Genomic DNA, 24453 nt, shown 5'->3' on the forward strand with positions numbered 1-24453 from the left:
TGATGAAACCATTTAAGATCTCAGATTATTTGTATCATAGAACAAATACTCTTGGCAACATTCCACCAAATATTACCCAAACACGAAAAGCTACATCATTAGAAAGCATTTTTAAAGCCTTGTCAGAAAACGCTCCCAAGGGAAAAAAAAAAGCTCAAGATACAGCTTTTGCAAATGATGATCGATTTCGTGCTGAAGGGTCACATATAGTGCATGCAAGTGACCCTTTGTTGTATGATGTTTTTAATAGTTTACATGAAGAGCGGCCTCTTCCCCCAATTAACACCCTACCTTAGGTGGTGACTGCTGCTGTATCTGCTTTGTGGATCCTGTCTGCACATGATGAGGATGAGGATGGTGGTGGGGATGTAGAGCCTGTGAAGATGTGTGCCCTTGCAGGGGTCTGAGGGCACGTGGGATAAATTCTGGAGCCAGTGGGTTGAGAACATACGTCTTCTTTAGCTCCAGGGCCTCTAGTTGGGACTTAATCTGCTCAAAGGTGATGCCATGGAGGCTTGAGTTTTCATGGCAAATGGACACAAAATGCTCCCAGAACTTTCTGAAAATCAACCAAGAGAGGAGACCACATTTTACATCGTCTTCTTCAATGGCTTATAATTAGAGAGTCACACCTACTATACAGAGTTAGTCTAAAGTTAGCTGTTGTGTTGTAAAAACTTAAACGAACTCTGGGGTTCTCTTTAGTGTATTTCCATTGTCAAATGTTATGAAGAATACCATATATTTTGGCACCCCTCATTGTGGTTCTTTACTTCAGTAAAAAGCAGATGTGGTTAGAGTAGCCAAATACTGTACTCAAGGAAAAGTACTGTTACTTGACAATAATGTAACTCAAGTATAAGTAAATTAAATAAAAAAACTACTCAATAAAATGCACACAGTTAAAAAAACTACAGGTGCTGAGTAAATCTAACTGATTTCGATGAACATGAACAATCCAAAAAAATATATAAAGTGTGAATACAATTTATATTGCTGTACGTGGATGTCTGAGCGAGATTATTGCGTACCACAAGAAAGGCATGTTTTACAGTGATAAAATAAGAGATGTGGGCTAATATGCACTCCCAAAACAACAAAAAAAAAAACATCTGCAATTTACCACAAGGTGTGTTCTCAAATGAGAAGTGGGTGGAAATATCCATATTTGGCAAGGCAGTGGACAGTGCCAGACAAATACATAAATACTGTTATCTTTCCGTCTAAATGTATCCAGTTGTCCACCATTGCCTAGATAGTAACAACGCCCTTCCTAACATGGTCGTTATGTAGGCACGACTATGGGCTAGTGTATCTAGTGTTTTTACCTATGCCTATGAAGCCCGAAAGATGATGTTAGGTCGGCCTTGTGTTGTTTGGATGGTGCACTAGACTTAAACATCACAAGCTCTAAAATTGAATAGGAGCAAATAGTGGCCAATGGGGAGGGAAGTCAAAGTAAATAAATAAATAAATAAACAACAAAACCTCTAAACAAAAGTTGCGAGTGGAAGCTAGATTATTTTAACAGCGCAAAAGTACCATTTCTTTTTTACTTAAATACTAAAAAGCAAAATGTATGATCAAAGCTAAAAGTATGTAGAGTATTCTCACGACTATAAGGCGCACATAAAAGTCAAATTGTCTCCAAAATGGACAGGGCGCTTTATATGCGCACCTACATCCAAAACTGTAACTGACTGGGAGCATTCCCTGCCGACACGCTACTTATATAGAGGAAACGCGCACGTGTGAGAGGAGAGCATGCGGCGTAACAGGGGGAAATGCGGGCATGGGAGAGGACACTAAAGGTACGCCCCCCAGAAGGTATATAATGCGAGTATGTGTTTTGTGCTGAATTACATTGTTTTTGCTAAGGACCCGCAAAAATTGTATTAACGAAGAGAGACACTTACGAAGCACAGTTTAAACTGCAAGCTATCAGTCACGCGGAGAAACATGAAAATCAAGCAGCCGTAAGAGAATTCAAGATCAATGAATCCCTGGTGCTAAAGTTGAAGAAGCAGGAAAATGAGCTTTGCAAAGTCAAGAAGACGAAACTGAGTTTCCGCGGAAAAAAGGCCAGGTGGCGTGAGTCAGAAGAGCAACTCAAAGCAATGGATTAATGATCAAAGGACAAACAACTGCCATGAAAAAACAAGCGCAGCAAATGAACTCGGAGCTAGCTATTTATTCTGCGAGGCTTGACAAAGCAACTTCAACTGCTGGACATCAGTGTAAAAACGGGGTGTACAAAGTAAAGTTGCAAAAATATGGTAGTACTCAAACTACTTTGACAAATACAATTTATTCAAAACGCTACTTGAGTAAATGTAGCAAAATAAATGTAACGCATTACCCAGTTTAGTGGTGGTGTACCTTCAGGATGAAACAATATCATTAGATAATTGTGATTAGCGACAATTAATTCATGATTTAACAATTACTTTTTTACACAGCAAATGTTTGATGATCTTAAAGTGGGGAAATGACAAGAATAAAAGATTTTAAGAGAGGGGCCAATATTTTTTCATATTGCAGTTGACGCTGTTATTACTATCCCGCCCAAGTACTCTGCAGTGTAAATGTAAGACTGGATCAGGATTTAAGCTTGCAAAACAAAAATGTAAAGTAGACCGAACTATACCTCCGGCTGGAAATCAGGTGAATATCAGGTGGAATTTTCAAATTGGTATTAGAAGAATATCAATTCATGACACATTCACAAACTGTTTACCGTTATGAAAGACAACTGTTACCTGCAGCGTCCAACAGAGCACAGCGCAATTGGGTCTCCCACGACCGCAACCAACGACTGAGCTCTGGTGATGGCTGTGTTAAGCAGCTTGTAGTTGGACAAAAATCCATAGTCAAGGTCCTCAGTGGAGTCCTCCACAAGCTGCTCTTTCCTCTTGATGGCAGTTTGCTTGCGCTTGCAAGTATGGCGCGTCCGCACCGTGCTGAGGAACAGGACTCGGAACTGTTTACCTAGAAATGTGTTTTGTTTGACCATGTGAGCACATTCAAAAGTGACATTTCATAAAAATAGATCTTCAGAAATAACCATGATTAAGTAAATTGTCATTACCATTACCAATTTGATATTTTATAGTAAAATGCTGATTAATTTAAAAGTTAAATGGACTTGTTTAACTGTATCAACCAACCTTGTGTTTATTCAATTAACTACTCTGAAGGAATGGTTGAGCATCAAGAACAATTGGAATTAGGACAAGCGTTCTGATTCTCTCGGAATCATTCAAATTTTAAAAAAGTCAGCTCCCAGTTTCAATAACCTAGCCTGCAGCCCCCGAAGAAGTAGTGGTGAAAACCAACAAACACGTACAAAGATGACTTTGTGCACAACAGCAGCGAAAAAAAAAGTGTGTTAACTTTGTTAAAATTTGCCTTAGTGCAACACTTGGAATAAGATATTGCTGGAGGGAGGCTTACATTATGTGTAACGTCTTATGTGCGCTGACCGTCAGACTGCACTGCACATTGCTTCAGTGAAGCAACTCTGTGTTGTTTGAGTGAAACAACAAATACATCTATGCCAATATTGAGACAGCTAACAAGGAAAAGGGTTGGGTGCACTTTTGCACTGATGTTTTTTTTTTTTACATTTTAGTCTTCTAACCACCGTAAGAGCCAATGACAGAAAATAAAAAAGCTTAATGAGCTAAAACTTCACCCAAGCAATTTTTGAATGAGAGAATTACATCATAATAAGTTGGGACAAAATTCACAAACGTCTCACAGAATCACAAACACTAACCTTGTGCTTCTTCGGTGGGTAAGGGCAGGGTCAACATTTTATAGCATTTGTTTGGAAACCATTAGAAAAAAAACAACTAAACCAAAAAAATAAATAAATAAATAAATAACCACACACTGGCGCCATGTGAAGTAACTATCTGCAAAAATGCTGAGCTCCAGGGCGTACCCTTCAAAATAAAATGCTACAAACTTAAAACAGAAAGTCAACTTAAAATTTGCACATATAAATGGACATGAAAAAACGGTGCCAAATAATCTGAACAATATTTAACTTTTAACTGATACATTATTGAATTAATATTGTGTAAATTGGGCTAGTTCACACATTTCCTTTTAGTTCATAGGTTTGATATTGATACTGGTTACGACCCAAGAACCCCGAGTCAAATGTTCATTTTAGTCTATGCTGCGGGCTGCTAAGAAAATGGATGTTAATAATTTGGACACCTTTTACTTAAACCATGAAAAAGTTTTGACCCAGCCAAAAGAAACTCAATCAAGAATCATTTGGACCTGGAATCGAAACAATAAACCGGAATTGGGACGGGAATTACATGAATTTAAATTACACCCAATCCTATCTGGAGGTCACTAGTAGATCACACACACAAAAAAAGTGAAATTAATGAGGGATGTAATCACATGTACAAAGCATCTGGATGGAAAGTGAAAGATGGATAATTAGGGGAGTGATCGGGTGAAGCCCTGATACCCCTATAATAAGAATTGAATATGTGCTCTCATGATTACAATGGGAAAACACAGAGTAGTCCTGCTCACATTCACATTGAGAATAAAGAATTGAATTCTCTCAAGTTGAAATCAGGGATAGAAAACATCATGGAGAAATACGAACAATCCTTTGGGCATGTTGATGCATTTGTTTATGACTTCTATGTATTTTAGTAACCATTACCACTTGTGTCAATTATGCAAATCTTGTCAGTACCTTATCAGTAATTGGCCACTAAGAAGAGTTGCCCCACAACAGTGAGACGTTGCTATGCAAATAATGTAACAAGATATGGGCGTACAAGAGACTCCATATAAGATGTCCCTCAATATTAAGTGAAACTGACAATTCTAGAAACAAAAATCACATTTGTAAACCAAGGGACCAATGTATACAACATTGTATTTTTTTCTGATTTCAGATAAGACCCTTATTTAAAGCAAGGTCAAGAGATTTATAAAATATTGTTCGAAAGAAAATTCTTGTAGGATGATGGTAAGCATGCTGGGAAATGCCATGTATTATTAATGATGTCATCATGCAGTGTCAACGTATTTCCCCACGTGCCTAGCATCTTTGTGAACAGCTGTTAAAATGCTGTTTTGTATCAGCTAGTCCCCTAATCCCCCAAAATAGTTAATGTGAATGTTTGACTTTGTTTTTACACAGTGCATCTTTTTGTTGCGGGTTTACTTTTTATTAGTAGTATGTTATTATTTTCATGATTATCCAGAATCGAATGTACCATCTCGACACGACAAATTTCAATTACATCTTAAGTCGGCTCATATGACAATGCTCACTTTACAGCTGCAGTATCAAGTGAATTCTGCATCACAGACAATATTAAAAACATTCAGGAGTCAATAATGTTTAGTACAGTGGTATCTCTACTTACAAAATTAATTTGTTCCAGAAGTTGCTTTGTAACGTGACTTTTTCGTAGGTAGAAATGCTTTTTACATGTAAATAGCCTAATTTGTACCTAATCATTGGTCACCTGACAATTATAGGATTTAAAATATCTATTTCCACTGATAAACTATTGATGTGACCTTCCCCCTCTCTCCTTCTCGAGCTGGCTGATGTAGGTTCAAAGTCTGTTCCTGTCTTCTACTGCCTCCATACATCTTGACAGTGACCCGAAAAAAAGAGATGAGCCCTAAAGCCTGTGTTGTACCTTACCACTGAATGCCTTGTGGTTCAACTGTGTTTTATTGAACACATTTCCTACTGTTATTGATTACAAGTATACTGCGATATGTATTATTAACTTGTCACCCAGGCCCAAGTCAGTCTGGTTTTGAAAATTGTGTTTATGAAGACTACTTTAAAGTCACAAAACATGACTGGAAATAAATCTAACAGACAATAGCAACCTGGTCAAGACTTGGGTCTCACCTTGGACATTGAGCACTCTTTCCACGCTGACCTCATGCATTCTCTTTTTTCGGAGCTCAGCACGAATGCGAAAGACCTGGTCCGAATACGGTGAAACCACTCCAATGCTGCCCTCATCCAGCTTTCCCCAAGCTACTGGCCACTTCTTGCGCAATTCTTCTACACGCTCCACGATCTCAAACACCTGCAAAAATCAGGGTTAAAAGAGAAAAAAAACGTAAAGGGAAATTCCGATGGTTTAGATTAACAATGTATCTTCTCAAAACACCATTAAATGAGAGAGGATTAACATCAAGGAACAGTACATATGACATGACCTATTGGATACATTGTTAATCCAAACCACCGGAATTTCTCTTTAACAAAATGTTAACAGGTGGTACAGGAAAGCTACAGTGCTGTGGAAAAGTATTGCCCCCTCCTCAAATTCTCATATGTGTAATTTCCCCACTTTAATGTTTAAGATCATCCATCATATGTAAATAGACAAATAACCAAAGTAAACTTTAATTGCCATTTTTAAATGGTTATTTCATTTATTAAGGGGAAAAACATATTCAAAGTACCCTGACCCTACTAGGTGAAAACCCCTCTAAACCTAATTACTGGTTGGACCAGCCTCAGCAGCAACAACTGAAATCAAGGAATTTCTTTGAGTGGCAATGAGTCTTTCACACCTCAGTGGATAATTTTAGTCCACTTTTCCTGGGAGGATATTTTGAACTCAGAAAAATGGAAGCTATTCTGAGTATTTTAGTGATGCTAATGATTATAAAAGCCAAAGAAAATAATTGATACACCTCATTTAAGTCTATGAAAGAATTTTTTTTTCCCGATGTCTCAACAGTTACACACCATCCTTTATTTGGGTTAATTAATATACCAGTAGCTCATGAAACATCATCAATAATGCAATTGGCTGAAATGGGTCAGTGGTCAGTTTACGCTTCCTGACAACTGAATGAGACAATGTCAGTGAATTATGCATCAAATAGTACCACGAGTCTTCTTAAGTTTATGGGTTTCAAATGTCAAAGTTAGGATATCCTCTTTAAAATGCATATAGTGTTCCCCCGTTATCCACAGGAGTTCCGTTCCTTACACACTCAATGAATAAAAAAAAAATCAGTGAGTAATGAATGCAGTATTAATATACCTATGTATGAGGTGTACCATATTTTTGCAACCATAGGATGCACTTAAAAGTCTTAAATTTTCTCCAAAATGGAGAGCATTTGTCCAGCAAGCTCCTATCGGAACACAGAGTGCACAGCACTTTGCCGGGAATGTCCACTTTTGTTTGTGTTCGGTTAGACATGTTGATACCGTTTTCGGTCCTATCTGCACGGTTACACTTTTTTCAAGCCATGCCCGTCTGAAACAGTTTTTGATTCCAGCATCCTTGTCAATTGCCCTCGCTCGATCTTCATCCTTTTTTTCTAACACTTTCGCCATCGTAAAACTATGAACACACTGTCGCTCAGTTCGCGCTATCACTTGGCTAACTATCAAGTTACACTGCGATTTCTGAGAACCGAGAACACATGTACATGGCAATGGTGAAACTCGATTAACCACTAACACGATTGTATCATTATACTCTATAACTCTCTAATCTGCCACAAACGAGTTTTAATGTTTATGTCGCAAAATGCAAATATTTACACTACCGAGCAAGTTAGAACGGCATATGATAGTCGTGCTTGTGCTAGCACTAAGCTGAACTTGCAGCTCGGAGCCCACCACCGAGAGGCAGGCGCACGATACCCCCCCCCCTGAATTTTTTTTTCAACGGATTTGCGCTTATCTCGAGAATGGTCATTTTGGTCTGAAAAAGTCGGAAATCCGCCGATCGGCGGAAAATTCTCATCCCTTCAATCAGTGTGGAGGTCCGTGTTTGGAGGAAGATGGATGATGACTTCCATCCCAAGAACACCATCCCTGCTGTGAAGCACGGGGGGTGGTATCATCATGCTTTGGGGGTGTTTTTCTGTACATGGGACAGGACGACTGCACTGTATTAAGGAGAGAATGACCGCAGCCATGTACTGTGAGATTTTGGGGAACAACCTCTTTCCCTCAGTCAGACCATTGAAGATGGGTTGTGGCTGGATGACCTGAAGCACACAGCCAGGAAAACCAAGGAGTGGCTCCGTAAGAAGCACATCAAGGTTCTGGTGTGGCCTAGCCAGTCTCCAGACCTAAACCCAATGGAAAATCTTTGGAGGGAGCTGAAACTCCGTGTTTTTCAGCGACAGCCCAGAAACCTGTCTGATCGAGAGAAGATCTGTGTGGAGGAGTGTGCAAAAATGCCTCCTGCAGTGTGTGCTAACTTGGTGAAGAACTACAGAAAACGTTTGACCTCTGTAATTGCAAACAAAGGCTACTGTACCAAATATTAACATTGGTTTTCTCAGGTGTTCAAATACTTATTTATACAGCTGTATCACACAAATCATTAAAAAAAAAAAAAATCATATATTGTGATTTCTGGAATTTTCTTTTTAGACTATCTCTCACCGTGGACATGGACCTACGATGAAAATTTCAGACCCCTCCATGATTTCTAAGTGGGAGAACTTACAATATAGCAATATAGGGTGTTCAAATACTCATTTTCTTCACTGTAAGTATACTTTGTTGGACAAGTCACAATTGCAAATATTATAACTCACTTCACATAAAGTGCACCACATTCTACGGCGCCATGTTTAATCTGGCACCTCGTCTATTGAGAAGAGAATGTAAGACCTCACCGATCATGAAAATACAGTACATTTAAAAAAAAAAAAAAAAAAAAGGGGGAATATGCAGGGCCCTGAACAGTGAACTGCGAATAGGCAAGGGCATACTGTCTTGTGATAAATTATGGTGGTACTGAATAGAATTATTTCTAGGGCGTGTTGATGACTAAAACTGTTAGTCCTCAATGCAAACCACGAATAATAAACTATGAACCTAGAAGTGCACAACTGACTATATTTTTCAATGCCCAGTGTACATCTGGTATGTCACACTAAAGTGTATCTTGCTCACGAAGAATAAAAAAAAGTCTTCAATACCTCAGCATTGTTATAGTAGGCAGTGCTGTTCTTCTCCTGGACATCTTCCCCTCGTGCAGTAAAGAAAGTTAGAGGATAGAAGTCCTTGTGAGAGGGCTGCTTACCACTTGCCATTAGCTTGCCATCATAAAACAACTCCGACGTGTAGCTGACAGGAAGAATATGATAAAGAATGATAAAACAAGTTTATATACATTTTGTATTATTAGTTTCCCTTGTCATCAGCCATCCACTCAGGTTCATAATTTGACATTTGTATAAATGATGACATAAAAAGTAACAATATATGGCTATATTAAAACCAACAAAAGACCTTGCTTTAAAGTTCTGTCAATTTACAACTTTGTATTATTTATTGGATCTTTAACAAAAATAACTTTGACAGCATCTGAAATAAGACAACTCTGACCATTGCCCGTAATCATGAGACAAAACACTGCGCACCCAAGTCATGCAATTTTCGCCCCCTTGCAGCATTTCATCTCTCCACCACCATCATAACGCCAGTGTGGTCAGGACTCACACCTACTTGATAATAGCTTCATGGGAGCGGTAGTTCTCGCACAGAAGGATCCGGCATGGGAATTCTGAAGGGTAGTGCTCGTACAGTCTGTCCAACAAAGACACATGCAGGTTTCGCTCGCGGGCAAACTCGCTGTACACAAATGGACTGAGCTGTAAATAAAAAAAGGAAAGAGAAATAGAAGGGATAGGTCATTTTAATTAGCTACAGTATCTTTCTTTGTAGAGAAAAAGTTCCACCTTTAATCAAGCTTGGTCTCATTGGCATAGATTAGTGTTCAAAATAATAGCAGTCCAATGTGACTAACCGTTTTCAGAATATTTTTATTGCTACATGTCAAACAAGTTACCGGTAGGTGCAGTAGAAAACTAACAAGACCCAGGAGCATTCATGAGATACACAAACTTTTAATCACAGTACGCTGTTCTTCTGAACAATGTGTTGAATGACCCAGTTTCCTCAGGCATTCAACAAGAAATGCATGTTCAACAGGTGCTGACTTCATTCTTAAATAGAGGACATCTGATTCACACCTGCTTTTCACAAAATTGATGACCTCACTGATTGCATTCTAGATTTTTTTTTTTAACACACCCCTTTCAACAAATTGTCCGAGTGCACAGCCTTAAAGTCCCACTGACATTCCAATATATACTGTAAAATAGGTGTTATGAAAATTACACAATATTCAATATTCACTTCAATGTCTATATGAAAAAACAAATATGAGCGGAGAACGTGCCATTCATGCGCAAAGTTGCGCAAGTCTCACTCGACATCCAAGTGGTGGCCATATTGCCTGCTACGTCATTATCGCTGTCACACTGGTACAGTGGCCATCGAGAAGACGATGCGCCACCTGCTATGGGAAACGAACAACAGATCTTCAGACTTTTCCATTGCCATTTCTGACACGGAAGCTCTTTTTGAAGAAGAGAACATCTCAAAATGGAGTACAGTGATCGGGGCAATATAACCCCATCATTTCAATTCAATTCTAACTAACAACAGATTCCCCAACAGTATGTATGACAGTATGTCGTGTACTCAGGAGGACCCAAGCGGGGCGAAACACCGGTGGCCAGTGGGGGGGGGGCGCGCTCCTTTCTCCTCCCGCACTTGCCAAACCATCTCCCCACCTGATATCCACCTCCACGGCGGTGATGAATAACGCCGTGGCCGGGAGCGACAACAACAAACGCCGCGGCCGCGCACATCAGCACATTTAACACCCCTGACTTATGTACTTAATGACGTTATTATGACACGGATCATTTGTTACTTCTGAGATTATGTCGTCCCACCCAACAATTTTTTTTAATAGCTCTATACACACCAACCTGTCATTTGGAACCCACGAAGCTCTCATCCTTAGCATCTGTGCAATCAATTTTTCACAATGAACCGGGTCTTTTGAAAACGTGTGAAGAGTAAATCTATCCCCCCGAGTGTTGGAGCAATATCCAGCAATACAACGAGCCAGCATTTTGGCTAACACGAAGGAACAAAGAGCTATCTTCCCGCAGGTAAAACTGGTAAAGGTCACTTGCACAACTTCAGAGCAAGTGCATTGTGGGTAAGAATTTTGTGTGTGTCGGCCATTTTGGGAGGTTGTAAACATTTCTTAAAGTTTGTCTACATACCAGCATCGCGTTCATTGTATCTGCACTTTCTATGGCGTTTTCCAAGTATTTCGAGGATCTGTCGGCTGATCTGAAACCCTACTACAGGCAGAAAATCAGTTTATGTGAGGATCTGGACCCGTATAGTCTATCGAAGGCTGATTTTGCGACTGAAAAATGTTGGCCGAGAGTGGAATACCCTGACATTTTGAACTACTTGGTGCTTACAACCAACACCCTTACTAAACAACAGATGAAGGCCTACAAGTCCATGGAGGCTTACAATTACTTTGTAAGCGGATGGATTCAGAGTGTCCTCTGCAAAACGTCTGAAGAAAAGGTTTTAATTGTTGCCCGAGTAAGTAACTTGTAATCACCCGGGACAGAGTGCGTAACTCGCTGTTGTTGTTGTTTCTGCTTAGCCATTATGGCCTTTTCAGGTCCGACAAATTGGACCGATTAGGGAAAAAGATCTATGACAAATTAATATTACACCATCTTTTATATGTATTTGAAGGAGCATTAAGTAATGTGACAGCTAAAATGTACAAGGTGTAAATTACTAAGTACTAACAAATTATAGCCTGAATGTCTGAATGAAGCCCTAATAGTAATACCAGCCCTAATACAACAGTAGCGGCTTTCTATTTGTTCAGATTTGCCTTACTCAAATGTCAGCATATAGAAAGCCGCTACTGTTGTATTAAGGTTAGTGTGAATGATGCCCTGGTAGGTGCTACATGCATACCCGTGTTGTTTTTAATATATATACAGTATATTTCCTTCTTAAAAATAATTTGACATTTACAGACAGTAAACAGACAGCAAACGCACAACACAAATTCATACGTTTGTATCCTAAACTGTAGATGAAAAGCCTGTCACTAGTGGCCGATTTCGATTGGCGGCTGAGTTGGATGTACATGTACATGTAGACCTATCAAACACCGTTAGTCTTGTAATATAAAGCACAGCAAACAACACATACACAAATAAAAATAGCAGTAGGAGGAAATGGTCAAAGTGCAATACGAGGCTTAAACTTACCACTTATGAAGTGATCGCTGCACACACGACTTGAAACTGTAGGACGAGTGAGATCTGCACGCGAGATATTACTGAGCCACTTCGCTTGCCGTTTGCTCCTTGGTGCGTAATTATTTTCAGAAATCGGAAAAAACGTCTGTTCCTTTCTTTGCTGAACTTGTTAACCTTAAAATGTTCACTTTTGGTTATATTGCAGCCATTTGACCTTGTCACAGTTGTCTGATATTTCAGTTTTTCTTTTTTTAATACTAAAGATAAAAACATTTAATTTTTTTCCTGTCAATATGAGGTGTTTTGTGTACATTGAGGAAAAAAATAGAACAAATGATTTTATCAAATGGCTGCAATATAACCAAGTGAAAAAGTTAAGAGGTTTTGAATACTTTCCGTGCCCATGGTATTTTAAAATTCACCATTTCAACTGGCGAGAATTTTGGGGCAGCGCTAACAACTAGCCCCATGACAACAATGAGCTGAGGAGTATACCTCATGGCATGAGGGTATCTCCCCACTATATTAACACGAAGCTCCATTGTTTCAAGGAGTGGCTGTTCATCAGAAGGGCCACTTCCTTATGCCCAATGATATGTTCACACCAGACACAAAAATTCATTTTGCCTTGCATTTCTTAAACAAGTTGGATCGTGGGAATATTTTATACGTACTGAACACGCATTTGGTTCGCCGTGGTATATAAGGAGGAGCCGAGTTATGCTGCTTTTAGGGGTATGTTCAAAGTCGCCGCAGTACGCGATGAACACTATCGAGACGAGAGTGAGTGAGACATTGTTGGCTGGGCAACGCGCACATATTCCATACGCGGATCTTTCGTTACATTATGAGAGGACCGATTACGTGGTCCGCCCCAAACTATTATTTTTTTTTAGTAGCTATATGGACACATTTCATATGCGGATCTTTTGCTACGTTATGAGTGAGTTCACTGGTGCCAGTAGTGTGCTAAATAGATGGAAAGCATACTTTGAGAAGTTGATGAATGAAGAAAATGAGAGAGAAGGAAGAGTTCAAGAGGCAAGTGTGAAGGACCAGGAAGTGGCAATGATTACTAAGGGGGAAGTCAGAAAGGCACTACAAAGGATGAAAAATGGAAAGGCAGTTGGTCCTGATGACATACTGGTAGAGGTATGGAAGCAATTTGGAGAGATGGCTGTGGAGTTTTTGACCAACTTATTCAACAGAATACTAGCGGGCGAAAAGATGCCTGAAGAATGGAGGAAAAGTGTTCTAGTTCCCATTTTTAAGAACAAAGGGGATGTTCAGAGCTGTGGGAACTATAGAGGAATAAAGTTGATGAGCCACACAATGAAGTAATGGGAAAGAGTAGTGGAGGCTAGACTCAAGACAGATGTAAGTATCTGCGAGCAACAGTATGGTTTCAGGCCTAGAAAGAGTACCACAGATGCATTATTTGCCTTGAGGATGCTAGTGGAAAAGTACAGAGAAGGTCAGAAGGAGCTACATTGTGTCTTTGCGGATCTCGAGAAAGCCTATGACAGTGTACCAAGAGAGGAACTGTGGTACTGCAAGCGTAAGTCTGGTGTGGCAGAGACGTATGTTAAAATAGTACAGGACATGTATGATGGCAGCAGAACAATGGTGAGGTGTGCCTTAGGTGTGACAGAGGAATTTAAGGTGGAGGTGGGACTGCATCAGGGATCAGCAATGAGCCCCTTCCTGTTTGCAGTGGTAATGGATAGGCTGACAGATGAGGTTAGACTGGAATCCCCTTGGACCATGATGTTCGCAGATGATATTGTGATATGCAGTGAAAGCAGGGAGCATGCAGAGGAACAATTAGAAAGATGGAAACATGCACTGGAAAGGAGAGGAATGAAGATTACCCAAAGTAAAACAGAATATATGTGCGTGAATGAGAAAAGTGGAGGCGAAAGAGTGAGGCTACAGGGAGACGAGATAGAGAAGGTGGACGACTTCAAATATTTCGGGTCAACAATCCAGAGCAATGGTGAGTGTGGTGAGGAAGTGAAGAAACGGGTCCAAGCAGGTTGGAACAGCTGTCTGGTGTGTTATGTGACAGAAGAGTCTCTGCGAGGATGAAAGGCAAAGTTGACAAAACAGTGGTAAGGCCGGCCATGATGTACGGATTAGAGACGGTGGCACTGAAGAAACAACAGGAAGCAGAACTGGAGGTGGCAGAAAGGAAGATGTTGAGGTTCTCGCTCGGAGTGACCAGGTTGGATAGGATTAGAAATGAGGACAGCCAAACTTGGATGTTTTGGAGACAAGATTCGAGAGAGCAGACTTCGATGGTTTGGACATGTTCAGAGGCGAGAGAGTGAGTATATTGGTAGAAGGATGCTGAGGATGGAGCTCCCAGGCAAAAGAGCGAGAGGAAGACCAAAGAGAAGGTTTATGGATGTGGTGAGGGAAGACATGAGGGCAGTTGGGGTTAGAGAGGAAGATGCAGGAGATGACACGCTGTGGCGACCCCTAACGGGACAAGCCGAAAGGAAAAGAAGAAGATGAGAGAGACCCATTACGTGGTCCTCCCCAAACTATTATTTTTTTTTTTTAGGAGCTGTATACACACCTACCTGTTATTTGGAACCCACGAAGCTCTCGTCCTCTGCACCCGTGCAGTCCACAATGAACAGGGTCTCTTTCAAATTTATGAAGGGTAATTCCATTCTCCCGAGTATTCAAGCAATGTCCAGCAATGCAATGAGCCGGCATTTTGGCTAACACAAAGGAACAATGAACTACCTTCCCGGAGGTAAAACTAATGGAAAGAAACGAGTCCACGAGGGGGCGCCGCTGTCCTTTACGTCACTTCCTGTTTCTTCTCGAAAACAAATCCCTGAGAGGATTTTCATGGCGGGAGTTACAAAAAGCTGTATGTCAAAATCATGTTTGAAAAAAACACATCGGACCATATTGGCTGTGGGTTTTTCCATTAAAAATATACCAGAAATCATCCATTTCATGACAGGCCCACTTTAAGAGTCATGTTTAAACAAGCCTTCAAAATAAGATACAGATACGCCACGAAAATGAATTTAAAGTGCTTGAAAATTCCGACTCACCATACGCTATATCAATGGGAGCCCTGAGCTTGTTTCTCTGCAACGAGATGATCTTATCTGGGGATAATGGGAGACAAAGACACCCAAAGTGTGTTGTCTATATCCAGTCTATTACCTCGTTTTGTTTTGGTTGCTGTCACTCCAAAAAAGCCCGATTCACAGATGTGAATGAGAGAAATCTTTGCAGCGGCTCTCGTAATTTAAACACTCTTGTGAGCGATTTCCCTCTGGATAACCATCTTATTTCCGTGGAAAAGAGAAGCATCTGCGTCCATCTCTTCACAAAGCTCCTCAAAAAGGCGCGAGTTAGTTGTAGGCTCTGCTTTGATCTCTTCACCGGGCCTTTTCCCAATCGAAAAGAAATTTTGCAAAGATGTGTTTTTTCGAGCTTGTGGGGGTAATTTTGCCGCTGAAAGGACCGAGATGTAACCCAGAGAAAATATTTTTCAGACTCGAATGATGAACGGAAGTAATTATTACTACGGCAGCTCAGTACCAATTCAAGAAAACATGGGGGGGGGGAAAGATAGATTTAAAAACTTTCATACTTGGGGCTGGCCTGACCTCTGTTGGCAACTTATTCCATTTGTGTGCAGCATAATAACTAAATGCTGCTAAATGGTAAAACACAGTTTTAATGATTGGTTTAATATGACTGTTGAAAGTCAGGTCGGAATCAATCAGAACACCAAGGTTTCGGAAATGGTCTTTGGTTTTTATAGATTCCAGGTGTATACGAACAGCACTTCTCTTTTCTTTATTGCAAAAAACAATTGTCTCAGTTTTGTTGTCTTTTAGTTGAAGAAAAGTTTGGCTCATCTACTTATTTATCTGCTTTAGACTGTGGCACAATGCCTCAATTGAACTGTATTCATCAGGAGATCCTGCTAAAAATAACGGTCATCTGCAAACCTATGATAGTCAAAATTAAAGTTTTGAAGAATTTGACCCAAGGGTAGCATATACAGGCTGAATGAAAGTGGTCCAAGAATTGACCCTTGAAGGACCCCATAAGTCATTGCCATTTCTTGAGATTGAGCACTTCCAATGGTTCAGAGTAGTTCCTTTCCTCCAAGTAGGACCCAAACCATTTAAGGAATGTGTGTGACCTGTTACGTATGGCATAAAAATAGCACAGCATTTGATAAAAAGAACATTATGCCAACAGTGAAGCATGGATGAGAATGACCAATTTGGAAAAACACTGAAAATGTCTGCCTTCGGGGGGTGTTCCCAAGAAGATTCACAAAGATTTTTTGATAAAACACACAAATGGTGACCTATGGTTACTTCTAACAGTGTAAATACAGGGCAATCATAATATTTTGAAAACTTAAAATATGAGTCCAAACAACCAAAATAATTTTGCCCAACTTCAGACATGAAAATGTAGACAGTGAAATTTATATCAGATAGGCGACTGTAATTACAAATTATACGTCAGAAATAAGGACACAAGTAATTTGTTTATATATATGTATATGTGTGTGTATATATATATATAGTGAAGAAAATAAGTATTTGAACACCCTGCTATATTGCAAGTTCTCCAACTTAGAAATCATGGAGACGTCTGAAACTTTCATCGTTAGGTGCATGACCACTGTGAGAGAAAGAATAAAAAAAAAATCCAGAATTTAGATTTTAGATTTGTGTGATACAGGTACAAATAAGTATTTGAACACGTGTCCATCAGCTAGAATTCTAATCCTCAAAGACCTGTTAGTCCGCCTTTAAAAGTCCACCTCCAATCCATGTATTATCCTGAATCAGATACACCCGTGTGAGGTAGTGAGCTGCAGAAAGACACTTGTCCACGTATACAATCAGTAAGACTCAAACTTGAAACATAGTCAAGACCAAAGAACTGTCCAAAGACACCAGAGACAAAATTCTACAACTCCACACGGCTGGAAAGGGCTACGGAGAAATTGCCAAGCAGCTTGGTGACAAAAGGTCCACTCTTGCAGCAATCCTTAGAAAATAGAAGAACCTAAACATGACGGTCAATCTCAATCGGAGTGGAGCCCCATACAAGATATCACCTCGTGGGGTCTCAATGATCCTTAGAAAGGTGAAGAATCAGCCCAGGACTACATGACAGGACTTGGCCAATGACCTGAAAAGAGCTGGGACCACTGTTTCCAAGGTGACTGTTGGTAATACACTAAGACGTCATGGTTTGAAATCATGCATGGCATGGAAGGTTCCCCTACTTAAACCAGCACATGTCAAGGCCCGTCTTAAGTTTGCCAATTACCATTTGGATGACACAGAGGAGTCATGGGAGAAAGTTTGGTGATCAGATGAGACCAAAATGGAACTTTTGGGTCTTAATTCCACTAACCATATTTGGAGGAAGACGAATCATGACTTCCATCCCAAGAACACCATCCCTACTGTGAAGCATGGGTGTGGTGGCAATCATGCTTTGTGGGTGTTTTTCTGCACATGAACAGGACGACTGCACTGTATTAACGAGAGGATGAAACGCAGCCATATATTGTGAGATTTTGGGGAACAACTTCTTTTCCTCAGTCAGAGCATTGAAGATGGGCTGTGGCTGGGTCTTTCAACATGACAATGACCCGAAGCACACAGTCAGGAAAACCAAGGAGTGGCTCCGTAAGAAGCATATCAAGGTTCTGGCGTGGCCTCACCAGTCTCCAAATCTAAACCCAATAGAAAACCTTTGGAGAGAGCTGAAACTCTGTGTTTCTCAGCGACAGCCCAGAAACCTGTGTGATCTAGAGAAAATCCCTCTTGCGGTGTGTGCAAACCTGGTGAACATCTACAGGAAACGTTTGACCTCTGTAATTGCAAACAAAGGCTACTGTACCAAATAACATTGGTTTTCTCAGGTGTTCAAATACTTATTTGCAGCTGTATCACACAAATCATTAAAAAAAAAAAATCATACATTGTTATTTCTGGATTTTTCTTTTTAGATTATCTCTCTCACAGTGGACATGCACCTACAATGAAAATTTCAGACCCCTCCATGATTTCTAAGTGGGAGAACTTGCAGTAAAGCAGGGTGTTCAAATACTCATTTTCTTCACTGTAAGTGTACTTTGTTGGACAAGTCACAATTGCAAATATTGGAACTCACTTCACATAAAGTGCACCACATTCTAAGGTGCCATGTTTAATCTGGCACCTCATCTATTGATATATATAATAATATAGCAGGGTGTTAAAATAATTTTCTTCACTGTATATATATGAAAGAGAGAGCGATCATGAAATATAAAAGTGAGCGATAAAATGTGTGATCTCCAGGGCCAGTGCTACAGATAGGTCTAATCGTATTAACAGTTGTCAATTATATAATATGTGAGAAATTTACATCCAACTTACCTTTTTTTTCCTGGTTTGGATATGTTCCTGGATAAGTGCACAGCACTTTGCCAGAAACATACACTTTTTGTATGTGTTCGGTTAGACATGTTGATAGAGCTTTCGTTTCTATCTGCACGGTTTCACTTTTTTCAAGCCATGCCCATCTTAAACAGTTTTTTACCCTGTGTTTTTTATCAATTTCCCTGGCACGATCTTCATCTTTTCGCTCCAAGACTTTCGACATAGTGGCAAACGTGCAGACCGCTCGATAACACATGCGTACGTATGACTATAAGTTATCACCATGTCATAGTAAACAGAATGCTTCTCTATGAAATGTTCACATCAGAGTGAAAATACCCATGAAATACTGCCAAAATGCTGCCGGAAATCGGAATATTGTCGTTATTATAAACACCAAATTTAATGCAAACAGATAGCAATGACGTAAACAGATAGCATTGCCGTTTTCCCTTATCACAGCTGTGACTAATTAAACAACACGCGTTGCCGATAGATGGTGACGGCCGGTCTTGATCACAGCCTCGCCCCGTGTCAAGCCGTACCCCTCCCCCACAAACACACACAAATTTTCTCAAAGAATATACACGTTTCACAACAATGACATTTTTAGCTGAAAAAACTCAGAATTCTGCGAATCTGCGGGAAAATTTGCATCCCTGATGGTAGTGGGAGTGTGATGGTTTGAGGGTTCTTTGCTTATTCAGGACCAGGACAACTTCCTGTAATTGATGGAACAATGAATTCTGATGGGTACCAAAAAATCCCGAAGGAGAACATCAGGCCAAAATGTGTGTGTTAGGTATAGGGGGGTGGATTCAGGAGGGAGGCAAATATTTTTTTTATGGCACTGTAGCATCACTTGTTGCTGTTTACCTAGACGGTCGCATGTGTGCCCACACAGAAGTAAACAAGAATGAAAATTTTAAAAATAAAAGTGACAGCTGTATTGCATGCACAGCATGCGTATTTTTAAACATTTATTTTCTAATTTATGATTGGCCTGACATAGTCAGCCATTGGGCCAGATGTGGCCCACGGGCCATGGAATACCCAGATCTGCTCTAAAGACTCAACCTAAGTAATTCAAACGAATTTGTAGTGTGGAAATTTGAAAGGTTTTCATCCACAAACTTCTGGTAATCATCGCCACTGTCCAGAAAGCAGGGTATGGGGAAATAAGGTTTTCGGTGGACTTGTAAAGCTTAACTGAAGCTTTGGTTCTTACTAGCTTTGGCTGACCTGATGAGGCAGCTAAATTGAGGCAGTTCTGTTTTGATTTTAAACAAAAGTTACAGCTGATATCTGCACCGAGCTGTGCAGCTCTCACATAACGGTATTTTAATTTAATTATGAAAGCAAGACAATGTGAGGACATCTCAGCATGTCAACAAAATTTGGACGTCATACAGAACAGAAAGATATCCTGTAGTACCATTTCGTGTTAGCACTTACTTGCATATGGTCTCCAGCCAACACAATGCGAGTGGTATTGCTAGCTAGGGCAAAAGGCATGATCGTCTCACACTCCATGGCCTGGGCAGCTTCATCCAACAAGATATGAGTGAACAGGCCTGAACAGGATGGACAAAGAGTTATATTTGCTAAATGGTGACCAACGATCAAAATTTTATTCTGACAAAGCTTGTGCTGCTATCTTATGTAGTCCAGTTTTAGTTCTTTCAAGGTGAGGTATGTACAGTGAACAAAAAAACATTTTTTTGTTGGTCCTTTTTTCCCATGAGCTGAACTCAAAGATCTAAAACCTTTTCTCCATTCACCAAAGGCTATTTCTCTCAAATATAGTTCACAATATGTTGGTCACACCAGATACTGAGTAGTTTTCTGTCCCTCCAGACACCCAGAAAAAAGAAAAGCAAAACTGCACATCTCAGCGTGGCCTTTTATTGTGGCTAACCTATGGCGCACCTGTCCAATAAGCTTGCTTTCGATTCAAAATCTTGATGTGCCACACGTGAGGTGGGATAGATTACTTGGACAATGGAGAAATTCCCTTGAGGTGGGTGGATTACTTGGACAATGGAGTAATGCCCTAAAAGATTGAGACAGATTTCTGAGCAATATTTAAGGGAAATGGCCTTCTGTTTGTTTTAGATTTTGAAGTCCAGGTAAACAAAAAATGGGAGCAAAAACAAAAGTGTTGTATTTATATTTTTGCTCAAATAGGAAATAAAATCATGCATAATTTACAACAGGTATTGAAGCTTTTAAAATACGTCATAACAAGCAGTGCAACCCAAGGAATATTTGCGGATATTTTGAATGGGTAAAAAATAATCTCACTGTGCTTTAAAAACCTTAAGCAATGCACGGTAGGATGAGGTGATGAAAAGACATGTCAAATTAGTAGTGACGACATGGAGATTGTGAATGCCTCTCTGGTGCCAATACCATTTTTCCAATCATGAAATTTGAAATGGCAAAACAGATTTGTCAAAAAGAAAAGCATTAGACAATAGGGAGCTGTTATAAAATTAGAAAATAAAATACTATTATATATAATATAAACTATAAAAATACTGTAATAATTCAAATAGGGTAGCATGGGTCCCCATTCCTGTGGGGCTCACCAAGTGTGGAAAAGGCCATAGAGTTCAATTGCAGTGTGAGTTGTGGAGGGGCCAAAGTGGGGGACCTTGGGCATCCAATTCCGAGCTACAGAAACTGGCTCTAGGGATGTGGAATGTTGACTCTGTACCTGGAAGGGCTTGATTGACAGGAACACCCCCCAATCAGAACTCGAGTGGTGTTCCTTTATTGGACTTCTGTTCTTACTACAGATTCTCCATAAAGACAATCCATATTCAAGCATAACGGTGATCATATGTACACTTGGCAAAAGGACACGCGAGGTCGCAGTTCCATAATCGCGGTTGTGTCATCAGACTTATGGCCACGTCTTGGGAGACTCGGGAAAAGAGATTGGTGGAGCTGTAAACTGATCAACACCTGGTTATGAATTGGTGCTCATGGTGGGGAAGATTCTGGTCCAACCTAGAAGGCCTAAGTCTGCTGGTAACATCTGGCAGAACCCCATCAGAAGAGATTTCCATTCCCCCCCTTCGGCACAACTGTAAACATGTCTTGCGGGAGGTGGGGGGGCACAGAGTCTGAGGGAAAAGGTTTCCTTTTTTAAAAAAAGTCATTAATCCCAGTATCCCAATCCAGAAGCACTGTCGCCGATGTCCATGGGATTTTGCAGAGGTGTCAACTAGGAGAACCCCACAACATCCTGAGCGTTTAGGAACCCCTGGTGAATCTCATCCACACATAAGACCTTGCCACTGAAGAGATTTTTAACCACTTCGGTGACCTCAACCCCAGATGGAGAAAAGTCCGCCTCAGAGACACCAGACTCTTCTTCCACATAGGACATGGCCACGATGGAATTGAGGAGTTCTTCAACGTATTCTTCTTATCAACTGACAACGTCCACAGTCAAGTCATTAGTGGCCCATCCTCCCTACACACAGTGTTGATGGTGCACTGCTTCCCTGAACAGAATCGGTGACAAAAGGCAGCCTTGGAGGATTCCAACCCTAACCGGAAACAAGTCAGACTTACTGCCGGCAATGAGGACTGAACTCTGACATCCATCAAACAGGGACCGAGCAGCCTGTATCGGGGGGTTCAATACCCCATAGCCCCAAAGCACCCCTTAAAGAACTCCGCAGGGATGTGGTTGAACGCCGTCTACATGTCCAAAAAACACATATACGGGTTGGGCGAACTCCCATGCGCCCTCGAAGACCCTCAAAAGGGTATAGAGTTGATCCACTGTTCCATGGCCAGGACGAAAACCACATTGCTCCCCCTGAATCTGAGATTTTACTTCCTGACACACCATTCTTTCCAGCACCCCTGAATAGATCTTACCAGGCAGGCTGAGGAGTGTGATCCCCCTGTAGATGAAACACACCCTCCGGTCCTCTTTCTTAAAAAGGAGAACCACCACCCCAGTCTGCCAATCCAGAGGCAAGGCCCCCAATGTCCACACGATGTTGCAGAGGTGTGTCAACCAGGACAGCCCCAGAATATCGTGATCTTTTACAAACTCCAGGCGTATCTCATAAAAAAAGTGGTCCCCAACCACCAGTCTACGGTACATTTTTTTTGCATTTAATATTTGTGCATAAAACGTTTGTTCAAAGTTCAGTTTATCCACTACATTACACATCCTTGGCCAAGACTTCAAAAAAAGCATCTGGCTCATTTCCAATCTGAAAAATACCCATCGTAGCTACCTTTGGTGCATCACTGTCAAACTCATCGATGACTTGGTCCAGTGCCGGTGCCTCCTGCATTGGATCATGAACATCCCATCTTCCTCCCACAGCATGTCATCCACTGTGTCATCCATGGCGGTTGTGAGGAAACATTTTTTTAACCAAGGGTTTGGGTTCCCTCCATTCGGCTGCAATCGGTAGCAGCTTTCATTATGGCATCTAGTTGCTATCAAAAAAACATGAGCGCAAACTACGTATAATCAGTAAGACTCAAACATGTAACATGTCCAAGACCAAAGAACTGTCCAAAGACACCAGAGACAAATTTGTACAATTCCACACGGCTGGAAAGGGCTACGGAGAAATTGCCAAGCAGCTTGGTGAAAAAAGCAATCATTAGAAAATGGAAGAAGCTAAACATGATGGTCAATCTCAATTGGCGTGGAGCCCCATGCAAGATATCACCTCATGGGGTCTCAATTATTCTTAGAAAGATGAGGAATCAGCCCAGGACGACAACAAGAGTTGGTCAATGACCTGAAAAGAGCTGGGACCGTTTCGAAGGTGACTGTTGGTAATACACTAAGACGTCATGGTTTGAAATCATGCATGGCACGGAAGTTTCCTCTGCTCAAACCAGCACGTCAAGGCCTCTCTTAATTTTGCCCATGACCATTTGGATGATGGGGAGGAGTCATGGGAGAAAGTTTTGTGGTCAGATGAGACAAAAATTGAACTTTTTGGTCAAAATTCCACTCATTGTGTTTGGAGTAAGACGAATGATGCGTTCCATCCCAAGACCACCACCCCTACTGTGAAGCATGGGGGCAGTAGCATCATGCTTTGGGGTTGCTTTTCTGCACATGGGACAGGACGACTGCACTGTATATTAAGGAGAGGATGACCACGGTCGTATATTGTGAGATTTTGGGGAACAACCTCTTTCCCTCAGTAAGACCATTGAAGATGGGTCATGGCTGGGTCTTTCAACATGACAATGACCCGAAGCACATAGCCAGGAAAACCAAGGAGTGGCTCCGTAAGCAGCATATCAAGGTTCTGGCGTGGCCTAGTCAGTCTCCAGAACTAAACGCAATAGAAAATCTTTGGAGGCAGCTGAAACTTTTTGTTTCTCCGCGACAGCCCAGAAACCTGTCTGATCTAGAGATCTGTGTGGAGGAGTAGGCCAAAATCCCTCCTGCAGTGTGTGCAAACCTGGTGAACAACAACAGGAAGCGTTTGACCTCTGTAATTGCAAAAAAAGGCTCCTCTACTTAATATTAACATTGGTTTTCTCAGGTGTATTTGCAGCTGTATCACAAAAATAAATCGTTAAAAAAATCATCCATTGTGATTTCTGGATTTTTTTTTTTTAGATTCTCTCCCTCAGTGGACTTGCACCTACGATGAAAATTTCAGACCTCTCCATGATTTCTAATTGGGAGAACTTGCAAAATAACGGTGTTCAAATACTTATTTTCTTCAGTGTAATTAAATGACTTCAGTCCATAGCGGTATCCCACATAGCGTTGTGTTTTCTATGATCATTTTTCAATCATCGGTAATTTTTACAGTGCCATGAAATACCTTTGCTTCTCCTACAATATTAT

General features: G+C 40.7%; 1 protein-coding gene across 2 annotated transcripts in view; it reads right to left on the bottom strand.

Annotated features, from left to right (window-relative positions):
- The window catches only part of helz (helicase with zinc finger), a 130324-nt gene that overhangs the window by 17913 nt on the left and 87958 nt on the right, over positions 1-24453 (bottom strand). For both annotated transcript variants that reach the window (XM_061828683.1, XM_061828684.1), the window contains 6 exons: positions 20052-20170; positions 9506-9651; positions 8977-9124; positions 5915-6098; positions 2760-2988; positions 292-559 (listed from right to left, as the gene is read on the bottom strand). In XM_061828683.1, coding sequence (XP_061684667.1) covers positions 292-559; positions 2760-2988; positions 5915-6098; positions 8977-9124; positions 9506-9651; positions 20052-20170 — 1094 coding nt within the window. The remainder of the gene's footprint in view (positions 1-291; positions 560-2759; positions 2989-5914; positions 6099-8976; positions 9125-9505; positions 9652-20051; positions 20171-24453) is intronic.

This window comes from Syngnathoides biaculeatus, chromosome 9 (genome assembly GCF_019802595.1).
Source record: "Syngnathoides biaculeatus isolate LvHL_M chromosome 9, ASM1980259v1, whole genome shotgun sequence".
In the NCBI taxonomy this organism is placed as follows: domain Eukaryota; kingdom Metazoa; phylum Chordata; class Actinopteri; order Syngnathiformes; family Syngnathidae; genus Syngnathoides; species Syngnathoides biaculeatus.